The sequence below is a fragment of the Salmo salar genome, chromosome ssa25 (genome assembly GCF_905237065.1).
Source record: "Salmo salar chromosome ssa25, Ssal_v3.1, whole genome shotgun sequence".
NCBI classification, from domain to species: Eukaryota; Metazoa; Chordata; class Actinopteri; order Salmoniformes; family Salmonidae; genus Salmo; species Salmo salar.
In genome coordinates this window covers 41,073,462-41,086,258 of record NC_059466.1, presented here as the reverse complement: position 1 = coordinate 41,086,258, position 12,797 = coordinate 41,073,462, and the positions used below count along the sequence as shown (strand labels likewise).

Here is a 12,797-nt window from a genome sequence, read left to right as displayed (position 1 = left end):
TTAGTTGAAAAAATTCCAAATCAACCGGTCAGTTTTACGTTTGAAGCCTTTTTGTGGTCACACTGGTCCAGAGAAGCAACATTATGTTACAGTAGAGGTTGACGTAGAAGACTGTTATCATGGTTAGCGTGGTGACCTGACACTCCCTGTCCTCTCCGGACCAGATCTCACCCCTCAGGTAATACATCACCTGGAACAGGAAGCTGGTGCACAGCAAGAGGTCAGTGGTCACCATGTTAAGGGTCAGGATGATGGTTGGTGTCCGCCCCGACCTCCAGCAGTTACGCATGGTCAGGCCGTTGCCTAGGAAACCCAGGAGCGACAGAGCAGGTAGAGCCAGGGCTTGATGTGTGTGTAAAAGAGGTCAGGGTATAGCCAACACTGTCTGGAAGAGGAGAGAGAGAAAGTGAGGAGGAAGGGGAAGGGAGGAGGAGGAAGATGGGGAGAGGATGGGGGAGAGAGAGGGGGAGCAATTGTGACCGATGAGAACATACTGCACATGCACACAATAATGCGATTATTGTGGATAGTCAGATTAATAAAATAGTTAGATTAAAACGTTTACATGCTTTGTAAGAAGAACAATTTCCCTAATAATCCTGTTTACATGGACTCATCTGAGATCAGGCTACCTGATGATACTCTGAAAATGTAGAAAATCTATGTATATAGGGCAGCAGCCTCTAAAGTATACAGTGCTGTGAAAAAGTATTTGCCCCCTTCCTGATTTCTTGTTTTTTTGTGCACCCAAGAAATACTCCTGACTTGCACGATGGGCAAGTGCTTTTCCGACTTCAAAGTCAATCCCTGCTATTTTCTCACTGTTAACTCAACCCATGTGTGTCCAGACGAGGGTGCCCTGTAGTGGTGCGTGGGTCAGCTGTTTTTTCACCCGCACCCACACGCAATTGCTAATAACCCATTCTCAACCGCCCGACTTTATGTGACAAATTGAAAAACTGAGGCCCACAGCCGACCCTAACCCAATAATATAGAAAATGTGCTGTAGACTACAGTCAGAGATGGCAGAAAGATTTTGTGGCATGGGGTGCAGGATTTCTTTTGCCTGATTTAGGCTATGTTTCTGCTTATAATTTGGTAGGCTATTTGTTAGTCAACTTGTCTAAAGATACATGTAGCTCAGTGGCGGTCGGTGCCATTTAAGATTAGGGAGAAATATTTAAAAAATGTTTGAGCCTTATATCTGTTACAGCATATTGGATGACTGTCATTCATATTCCATTCACCCAGTTCAATGTAACAGCGATAGGTTTAGGCTACTACATGGTACTCAAGTTTTCCCAATATCTATCATGAGGTTGCTACAACGTTGAGAATTTTGAGGAATCTCCTTCTCGGTCAAAGAGCCTTTACACAGCCTGGAGGTGTGTTGAGTCATTGTCCTTTTGAAAAACAAATGATAGTTCCACTAAGTGCAAACCAGATGGGATGGCGTATCGCAGCAGAATACTGTAGTAGCCATGCTGGTTAAGTGTGCCTTGAATTCTAAATAAATCCCAGACTGTGTCACCAGCAACGCACCCCAACACCATCACACCTCCTCCTCCATGCTTCACGGTGGGAACCACACATGCGGAGATCATCTGTTCACCTACTCTACATCTCACAAAAACACGGCAGTTGGAACCAAAAATCTCAAATTTGGGCTCATCAGACCAAAGGACAGATTTCCACCGGTCTAATGTCCATTGCTTGTGTTTTCTTGGCCCAAGCAAGTCTCTTCTTCTTATTGGTGTCCTTTAGTAGTGGTTTCTTTGCAGCAATTCAACCATGAAGGCCTGATTCATGCAGTCTCCTCTGAACAGTTGATGTTGAGATGTGTCTGTTACTTGAAATCTGTAAAGCATTTATTTGGGCTGCAACTCTTGTTCACAGATTGAAACTAATGTGTGGGTGCTTTATTGGAGCGAGTCTTCAAACAGCTGGTAGTGAAAGCAGCACTGTCTTCGATGTATAGGCTTCTTTAATGATGTTTTAATGACTGTAGCGGTCTAGGGCTAATGGCTACATTTTGTCAGGTGGTGATTGTCCTGCAAATAACTTCCTGACTTACGCTAATTGACCGTTAATTAACATAAACACATTTTGCATCTCCTAGCTTCCACGCGTAGCATACAAGCAACTGATGTGGACCTTTAGAACATCTACATTTTAAAAAGTCTAATAAATCCATTTAATATCGCCTACACGATCGTTATTTTAGACAGGTCTAAAGAAACATGATATGAAGAAAATGTCAGAGGAAAGCCCAAAAATTGTCATAGACTCCAGTTACCCAAGTCATAGACTGTTCTCTCTGCTACCGCACGACAAGCAGTACCGGAGTGCCAAGTCTAGGACCAAAAGGCTCCTTAACAGCTTCTACCGCCAAGCCATAAGACTGCTGAACAATTAATCAATGGCCACCCAGTCTATTGACACCTCTCCATTGTTTTTACACTGCTGCTACTCGCTGTTTATTATCTATGCATAGTCACTTTACCCCTACATACATGTACATATTACCTCGACTAACCTGTACCCCCGCACATTGACTCGGTACCGGTTCCTCCCTGTATACAGCCTCGTTATTGTTATTTTATTGTGTTACTTTTTACTTTTGTTTATTTGGTAAATATTTTCTTAACTCTTCCTTGAACTGCATTGTTGGTTAAGGGCTTGTAAGTAAGCATTTCACTGTAAGGACTACACTTCTTGTGTTCGACGCATGTGACAAATAAAGTTTGATTTGATGTAGCTTATTTCTCAAGAACAGAATAACATATTCTGAGTTGTCCTTATGTTAGGCCCTGATCAGGCTATGCCATATGGCTGTGGGCTACACTAGTTCATTTAGCAGACAATATTTGCTTAGAATTCTCTGGCATTATTTTATTTTACAGTATGACGAATACAACTGAACATAGCTGAGTAAAATAGAAAGGATATTTTCCCAAAATGTTTTCTGAGGGAATGTGCACGTGTTGAGCGGTTAACAAAGAATCAGGTCCTCCTATATGCTTAATATAGAGTTATTTATGCAACTGTAGTTGTGATACAAAAGTTAGGTTATACAGTGCATTCATAAAGTATTCAGACCCCTTGACTTTTTCCACATTTTGTAACGTTACAGCCTTATTCTAAGATGGATTCAATTGTTTTTTTCCCTCATCAATCTACACACAATACCCCATAATGTCAATGCAAAAATTGTTTTTAGAAATGTATGCAAATGTAAAAAAATTGAAACGGAAATATCACATTTACATAAGTATGCATAAGTATGCAGACCCTTTAGTCAGTGCTTTGTTAAAGCACCTTTGGCAGCGATTACAGCCTTGAGTCATCTTGGGTATGACGCTACAATCTTGGCACACTTGTATTTGGGGAATTTCTCCCATTATTCTCTGCAGATCCTCTCAAGCTCTGTCAGGGGAGCATCACTGCATAGCTATTTTCAGGGCTCTCCAGAGATGTTCGATCGTGTTCAAGTCCGGGCTCTGGCTGGGCCACTCAAGGACATTCAGAATCTTGTCCTGAAGCCACTCCTGCATTGTCTTGGATGTGTGCTTAGAGTTGTTGTCCTGTTGGAAGGTGAACCTTTCGCCCCATGTCTGAGGTCCTGAGTGCTCTGGAGCAGGTTTTCATCAAGGATCTCTTTGTACTTTGCTCCGTTCATCTTTCCCTTGATCCAAACTAGTCTCCCAGTCCCTGTCGCTGAAAAACATCCCCACAGCATGATGCTGCCACCACCATTCTTCACCGTAGGGATGGTGCCAGGTTTCCTCCAGACGTGATGCTTGGTGTTCAGGCCAAAGAGTTCAATCTTGGTTTCATCAGACTAAAGAATCTTGTTTCTCATGGTCTTAGAGTCCTTTACGTGCCTTTTGGCAAACTCCAAGCAGGCTTTCATGTGCCTTTTACTGAGGAGTGGCTTCCATCTGGCCACTCTACCATAAAGGCTTGATTGGTGGAGTGCTGCAGAGATGGTCCTTCTGGAAGGTTCTCCCATCTCCACAGAGGAACTCTGTCAGAGTGAACATCTGGTTATTGGTCTCCCCCGATTGTTCAGTTTGGCCGTGCGGCCAGCTCTAGGAGTCTTGATGGTTCCAAACTTCTTCCATTTAAGAATGATGGAGGACACTGTGTTCTTGGGGACCTTCAATGCTGCAGAATGTTTTTGGTACCCTTCCCCAGATCGGTGCCTCGACACAATCCTGTCTCTGAGCTCTACGGACAATTCCTTCGACCTCATAGCTTGGTTTTTGCTCTGACATGCATTGTCAACTGTGGGACCTTAAGACAGGTGTGTGCCTTTCAAAGTCATGTCTAATCAATTGAATTCACCACAGGTGGACTCCAATCAAGTTGTAGAAACAGGTCAAGGATGATCAATGGAAACAGGATGCACCTGAATGCAATTTTGAGTCTAATAGCAAAGGGTCTGAATACTTATGTAATACATTTGCAAACATTTCTAAAAACCTGTTTTTGCTTTATCATTATGCGGCATTGTGCGTAGATTGATGAGGATTTTTATTTTATTTCATCAATTTTAGAATAAGGCTGTAAAGTAACAAAATGTGGAAAAAGGGAAAGGGTCTGAATACTTTCCGAAAGCACTGTATATTATACTAGCTACTGTATTCTATAAAATAAATTATACATGTTCTCTCTCTCTCTCTCTCCATCATCCAGCCCCACTGTGTCCTCCTGGCGTCTAAAGAAAACAGCGCTCCAGTGAAGCTGGGAGGGTTTGGCGTGGCCATCCAACTGGGCGAGTCAGGACTGGTGGCTGGAGGTAAGCAACGCAATGCATGCTGGAAATGTCTGGCTGTCAGGCTCTGTCCAAGATCCACACTAGCATACCACATGGAATGAAAAATAATCTACTGGCACCATGTCTTCTAAATGGTATGCTAGTGTGGATATTGTAAAAGACGCTATATCGTGTTTACAGATGTAGGATCTTAGTTTGATCACCCTGATGGAAGATGCATGGCCAGATGTTATGCTAGTGTGTAACATATCTTCTCTCTTCTCGCTCTGCTTTCTCAAAAACAGGAATGCTACAACTTTTATCAACGTAATCTGTACTTGCAAACTTGTACTTTTCATATTTTTTCTGCTGTTTGTACAAACATTTCAGACAAAGGACAGAGAGAATTTGGGCCTTCATGGGTTCATTAATAATACAACCAAATAAAGGGGAAATATTGGCACCATCTAATCGGACACAATTTGGGGTGAACTATCTCTTCAATGTCTTTGCCACATGTACCAGCTGTATGAATGAATTGTTAAGTTAACATCACCTTTAAATGAGTGTTTTAACAGCAGCCAAGATAATATGCTCCACAGTGCTATCCATTCACACTGACTCTGGAAGAACTAGAAATGTATCTTCATCCCTGTAATTGTAACGGCCGTCGTTCAAATGAGACCAAGGTGCAGCGGAGGATGTGTTCATCTTCAGGAATTTATTAAAGAAAGAACACGTTAGACAAAAACAAGAAACCGACAGCCAAACAGTCCTGTCAGGTGCAAACACTAAACAGAAACAATTACCCATAAAACCCAAAGGAAAAACATGCTCCTTATGTGTGACTCCCAATCAGCAACAACGAGCTTCAGCTGTGCCTGATTGGGAGCCACACACGGCCCAAAACAAAGAAATACAAAAACATAGAGAAAGGAACATAGAACGCCCACCCAATGTAACACCCTGGCCTAACCAAAATAAAGAACAAAAAACCCCTCTCTATGGCCAGGGCGTTACACAACCCCCTCGGGTGGGCCTTCTTACGGCGGCGGCTCAGGTGCGGGACGTGGCCTCTGCTCCACCCTTGGCGTCGCCCTCTTAGGTGGCGCACCTGGCCGCGCCGAAGGTCTGGTGGGTGACCCTGACTGCGCCCGGCTGGCGGGCGGCGATGGCTACGCCTGGCTGGCGGGCGACCCTGGTTGCGCCTGGCTGGCGGGCGGTGATGGCTGCGCCCGGCTGGCGGGCGTCCCTGGCGGCTCCGGCAGCACTGACCCAGGATTCACCAGGCTGGGGAGATATGAAGGAGGCCTGGCCCTGGGCGCAGGCACAGGACTCACCAGTCTGGCGGGCGGCTCTGGCGGCTCTGGCCCAGGATTCACCAGGCTGGGGAGACATGAAGGAGGCCTGGCCCTAGGCGTAGTCACAGGACTCACCGGGCTGGCGGGCGGCTCTGACTGCTCTGGACAGGTGGGCGGCTCTGGCGGCTCCGGACAGGCGGGCGGCTTTGGCGGCTCCGCACGGCTCTGGCGGCTTCTGACTGGCGGGCGGCTCTGGCGGCTCCGGACTGGCGGGCAGCTCTGGCGGCTCCGGACTGGCGGGCAGCTCTGGCGGCTCCGGACTGGCGGACAGCTCTGGCGGCTCCGGACTGGCGGACTGCTCTGGCGGCTGCGGACTGGCGGACAGCTCTGGCGGCTCCGGACTGGCGAGACCCACTGGAGGCCTAGTCCTGGGAGGTGGCACAGGACGGACCAGGATGGGGAGACCCACTGGAGGCCTAGTCCTGGGAGGTGGCACAGGACGGACCAGGATGGGGAGACCCACTGGAGACCTGGTCCGTGGAGCAGGAACAGGACTGACCAGGATGGGGAGACCCACTGGAGACCTAGTCCGTGGAGCAGGCACAGGACTGACCAGGATGGGGAGACCCACTGGAGGCCTGGTCCAAGGAGGAGGCACAGGATAAACCGGGCTGTGGGGGAGCACTGGAGTTCTGGTACGGACACTCTTTACCCACACTCCAGGCTGAATGCCCACTTTGGCCCGGCACGGGCGGAGAGCAGGCATTGGGCGAACTGGACCCTCCCAGCGCTCTGGAGACACAGTGCGCAACGCCGGCGCAGGATAACCTGGACCGAGGAGGCGCACTGGAGACCAGACGCGCTGAGCTGGCACCATCCGCCCTGGCTCGATGCCTGCACTCGCATGGCACTTGCGGGGGGCTGGTATGTAGCGTACCGGGCTTTGAACGCGCACTGGGGACACTGTGCGCTCCACAGCATAACACGGCATCTTACCAGTACCACGCTGCTTCCGGTAAGCACGGGGAGTTGGCTCAGGTCTACCGCCTGACACCGCCAATCTCCCCGTGTGCACCCCCCAAAAACATTTTGGGGGCTACCTCCCGTGTCCGTTGCGCTACCTTTCCTCATACCAGCGCCTCTCAGCTCTCGCCGCCTCGATCTCCCACTGCGGGTAGTATTAAGTCCCCAGCTTGAGCCCATGGTCCTTTCCCGTCCAGGATTTCCTCCCAAGTCCACGACTCCAGATAGCTTTTCTCCTGGTGCCTCTCCTTGTGCTGCTCCTTCCTTCGCTGCTTGGTCCGTTGTTGGTGGGTAATTCTGTAACGGCCGTCGTTCAAATGAGACCAAGGTGCAGCGGAGGATGTGTTCATCTTCAGGAATTTATTAAAGAAAGAACACGTTAGACAAGAAACCGACAGCCAAACAGTCCTGTCAGGTGCAAACACTAAACAGAAACAATTACCCACAAAACCCAAAGGAAAAACATGCTCCTTATGTGTGACTCCCAATCAGCAACAACGAGCTTCAGCTGTGCCTGATTGGGAGCCACACACGGCCCAAAACAAAGAAATACAAAAACATAGAAAAAGGAACATAGAACGCCCACCCAATGTAACACCCTGGCCTAACCAAAATAAAGAACAAAAAACCCTCTCTATGGCCAGGGCGTTACAATAATGCATTACTCATATCATTGACATATATAAGCTTTCTTCAGACAATGGTTTGACTAGGTGACCCAATAATCCAACTTCCTCTTACTAACCACGACTCTGTTGTTCATCTGAAACAGTTCCCTATGTGTTTTAACTTGAATTTGAGAGTGTTGAGCCAGTAACTGAAAGGTCGCTGGTTTGAATACCCGATGTGTTCTTGAGCAAAGCACGTAACCCTAATTTGCTCCAGAGGTGCCGTACCACTATGGCTGACCCTGTAAAACAATACATTTCAAAATCAAATCAAATCAAATTGTATTTGTCACATACACATGGTTAGCAGATGTTAATGTGAGAGTAGCGAAATGCTTGTGCTTCTAGTTCCGACCATGCAGTAATATCTAACAAGTAATCTAACCTAACAATTTCACAACAACTACCTTATACACAGAAGTGTAATGGAATGAATAAGAATATGTACATAACAATATATGAACGAGTGATGGCCGAACGGCATAGGCAAGATGCAGTAGATGGTATAGAGTACAGTATATACATATGAAATGAGTAATGTAGGGTATGTAAACATTATATAAAGTGGCATTGTTTAAAGTGGCTAGTGATACATTTATTACATACATTTTTTCATTATTAAAGTGGCTAGAGTTGAGTCAGTAAGTTGGCAGCAGCAACTCAATGTTAGTGATGGCTGTTTAACAGTCTGATGGCCTTGAGATAGAAACTGTTTTTCAGTCTCTCGGTCCCCGCTTTGATGCACCTTTACTGACCTCGCCTTCTGGATGGTAGCGGGGTGAACAGGCAGTGGCTCGGGTGGTTGTTGTCCTTGATGATCTTTTTGGCCTTCCTGTGACATCAGGGGGAGTAGGTGTCCTGGAGGGCAGGTAGTTCTTCCCCGGTGATGCGTTGTGCAGACCTCACTACCCTCTGGAGAGCCTTACGGTTGTGGGCGGAGCAGTTGCCGTACCAGGCAGTGATACAGCCCGACAGGATGCTCTTGATTGTGCATCTGTAAAAGTTTGTGAGTGTTTTTGGTGACAAGCCGAATTTCTTCAGCCTCCTGAGGTTGAAGAGGTGCTGCTGCGCGTTCTTCACCACGCTGTCTGTGTGGGTGGACAATTTCATTTTGTCCGTGATGTGTACGCCGAGGAACTTAAAACTTTCCACCCTCTCCACTACTGTCCCGTCGATGTGGATGTGCTGTTTCCTGAATGTGCTGTTTCCTGAAGTCCACGATCATCTCCTTTGTTTTTTTTACATTGAATGTGAGGTTATTTTCCTGACACCACACTCCGAGGGCCCTCACCTCCTCCCTGTAGGCCGTCTCGTCGTTGTTGGTAATCAAGCCTACCACTGTTGTGTCGTCTGCAAACTTGATGATTGAGTTGGAGGCGTGCATGGCCACACAGTCATGGGTGAACAGGAAGTACAGGAGAGGGCTGAGAACGCACCCTTGTGGGGCCCCAGTGTTGAGGATCCTACCCTCACCACCTGGGGGCGGCCCGTCGGGAAGTCCAGGACCCAGTTGCACAGGGCGGAGTCGAGATCCGGTGTCTCGAGCTTAATGATGAGTTTGGAGGGTGCTATGGTGTTAAATTCTGAGCTGTTGTCGATGAACAGCATTCTTACATAGGTATTCCTCTTGTCCAGATGGGATAGGGCAGTGTGCAGTGTGATTGCGATTGCGTCGTCTGTGGACCTATTGGGGTGTTAAGCAAATTGGAGTGGGTCTAGGGTGTCTGGTAGGGTGGAGGTGATATGGTCCTTGACTAGTCTCTCAAAGCACTTCATGATGACGGAAGTGAGTGCTACGGGGCGGTAGTCATTTAGCTCAGTTACCTTGGCTTTCTTGGGAACAGGAACAATGGTGGCCCTCTTGAAGCATGTGGGAACAGCAGACTGGGATAAAATGGATTAAATATGTCCGTAAACACACCAGCCAGCTGGTCTGCGCATGCTCTGAGGACGCGGCCGGGGATGCCGTCTGGGCCGGCAGCCTTGCGAGGGTTAACACGTTTAAATGTTTTACTCACGTTTGCTGCAGTGAAGGAGAGCCCGCAGGTTTTGGTAGCGGGCCGTGTCAGTGGCACTGTATTGTCCTCAAAGCGAGCAAAGAAGCTGTTTAGATTGTCTGGGTGCAAGACATCGTGGTCTGCGACGGGGCTGGTTTTTCTTTTGTAGTCCGTGATTGACTGTAGACCCTGACACATACCTCTCGTGTCTGAGCCGTTGAATTGTGACTCTACTTTGTCTCTATACTGACGCTTAGCTTGTTTGATTGCCTTGCGGAGGGAATAGCTAGACTGTTTGTATTCGGTTATGTTTCCAGTCACCTTGCCCTGATTAAAAGCAGTGGTTCACGCTTTTAGTTTTGCGCAAATGCTGCCATCAATCCACGGTTTCTGGTTGGGGAATGTTTTAATAGACGCTGTGGGTACACCGATGCACTTGCTAATAAACTCGCTCACCTAATCAGCGTATTCATCAATGTTGTTGTTCGACGCTATGCGGAACATATCCCAGTCCACGTGATCGAAGCAATCTTGAAGCGTGGAATCCGATTGGTCGGACCAGCGTTGAACAGACCTGAGCACGGGTGCTTCCTGTTTTAGTTTCTGTCTATAGGCTGGGAGCAACAAAATGGAGTCGTGGTCAGCTTTTCCGAAAGGAGGGCGGGGGAGGGCCTTATATGCGTCGCGGATGTTAGAATAACAATGATCCAGGGTTTTGCCAGCCCGGGTTGCGCAATCGATATGCTGATAAAATTTAGGGAGCCTTGTTTTCAGATTAGCCTTGTTAAAATCCCCAACTACAATAAATTCAGCCTCAGGATATGTGGTTTCCAGTTTACATAGAGTCAAATTAAGTTCTTTGAGGGCCGTCGATGTGTCTGCTTGGGGGGGAATATACACGACTGTGATTATGATCGAAGAGAATTCTCTTGGTAGATAATGCGGTCGGCATTTGATTGTGAGGAATTATGCACCTATCCGGTGTGTGACAATAAAACATTACAAATGAATACAAAAATACATACAGTACATAACAACAGACAGCCATACATACAGTACATGGAACGATGTGCGCTGAGAGTTGGGAAGCAAATTCAGGGACTGAGTGCTTTAATAAATAAACGTAACATAATACAAAACAAGAAACCATGAACAGCGTACAGACATGACACAGAAAAGGAAACAATGACGCCTGGGGAAGGAACCAAAAGGAGTGACATATATAGGGAAGGTAATCAGGGAAGTGAATTAGTCCAGGTGAGCGTAAGGATGGTGACAGGTGTGCGCCATAACAAGCAGCCTGGTGACCTAGACGCCGGAGAGGGAGCACACGTGACAGTACATACATACATACATACATACATACATACATACATACATACATACATACATACATACATACATACATACATACATACATACATACAGTACATAACAACATACATACATACATACATACATACATACATACATACATACATACATACATACATACATACATACATACATACATACAGTACATAACAACATACATACATACATACATACATACATACATACATACATACATACATACATACATACATACATACATACATACATACATACAGTACATAACAACATACATACATACATACATACATACATACATACATACATACATACATACATACATACATACATACACAGTACAGACATACACAGTACATACATACATACATACATACATACATACATACATACATACATACATACATACATACATACACAGTACATACCAACATACATACATACATACATACATACATACATACATACATACATACATACATACATACAGTACAGACATACATACAGTACAGTACAGTACATAACAACAAACATTCATTCATTCATTCATTCATTCATTCATACATACATACATACATACATACATACATACATACATACATACATACATACATACAGTACATAACAACATACATACATACATACATACATACATACATACATACATACATACATACATACATACATACATACATACATACATACACAGTACATACCAACATACATACATACATACATACAGACAGACAGACAGACAGACAGACAGACAGACAGACAGACAGACAGACAGACAGACAGACAGACAGACAGTACAGTACAGTACAGTACATAACAACAAACATTCATTTATTCATTCATTCATTCATTCATACATACATACATACATACATACATACATACATACATACATACATACATACATACATACATACATACATACATACATACATACATACATACATACATACAGTACATAACAACATACGACCTGTCAAAAATGTTAGAACACCCACTCATTCAGAGATTTTCAGAGATCTTCATTTTTACTATTTTCTAAATTGTAGAATAGTAGTGAAGACATCAAAACTATGAAATAACACATATGGAATCATAAGTAACCAAATAAAGTATTTAACCTCTATGGGCTGCGTCCCACCTACTCAACAGCCAGTTGAATCCTGTGGCGCGTTATTCAAATACCTTAGATATGATATTTCTTCAATTTTTCAAAAATATGACTATTTTACACCATTTTAAAGATAAGACTCTCGTTAATCTAACCACACTGTCCGGTTTCAAAAAGGCTTTACAACGAAAGCAAAACATTAGATTATGTCAGCAGAGTACCGAGCCAGAAATAATCAGACACCCATTTTTCAAGATAGCATATAATGTCACATAAACCCAAACCACAGCTAAATGTAGCACTAACCTTTGATGATCTTCATCAGATGACAACCCTAGGACATTATGTTATACAATACATGCATGTTTTGTTCAATCAAGTTCATATTTATATCAAAAACCAGCTTTTTACATTAGCATGTGACTAGCATGTGACTAGCATTCCCACCGAACACTGCCGGTGAATTTACTAAATTACTCACGATAAACGTTCACAAAAAGCATAACAATTATTTTAAGAATTATAGATACAGAACTCCTCTATGCACTCGATATGTCCAATTTTAAAATAGCT

General features: G+C 45.1%; 1 protein-coding gene across 19 annotated transcripts in view; it reads left to right on the top strand.

Annotated features, from left to right (window-relative positions):
* Window positions 1–12,797, top strand: part of LOC106586786 (peripheral plasma membrane protein CASK) — a 231,170-nt gene that overhangs the window by 151,502 nt on the left and 66,871 nt on the right. For all 19 annotated transcript variants that reach the window (XM_014174421.2, XM_014174439.2, XM_014174419.2 and 16 more), the window contains one exon: window positions 4,699–4,801. In XM_014174421.2, the coding sequence (XP_014029896.1) occupies window positions 4,699–4,801 (103 nt within the window). The remainder of the gene's footprint in view (window positions 1–4,698; window positions 4,802–12,797) is intronic.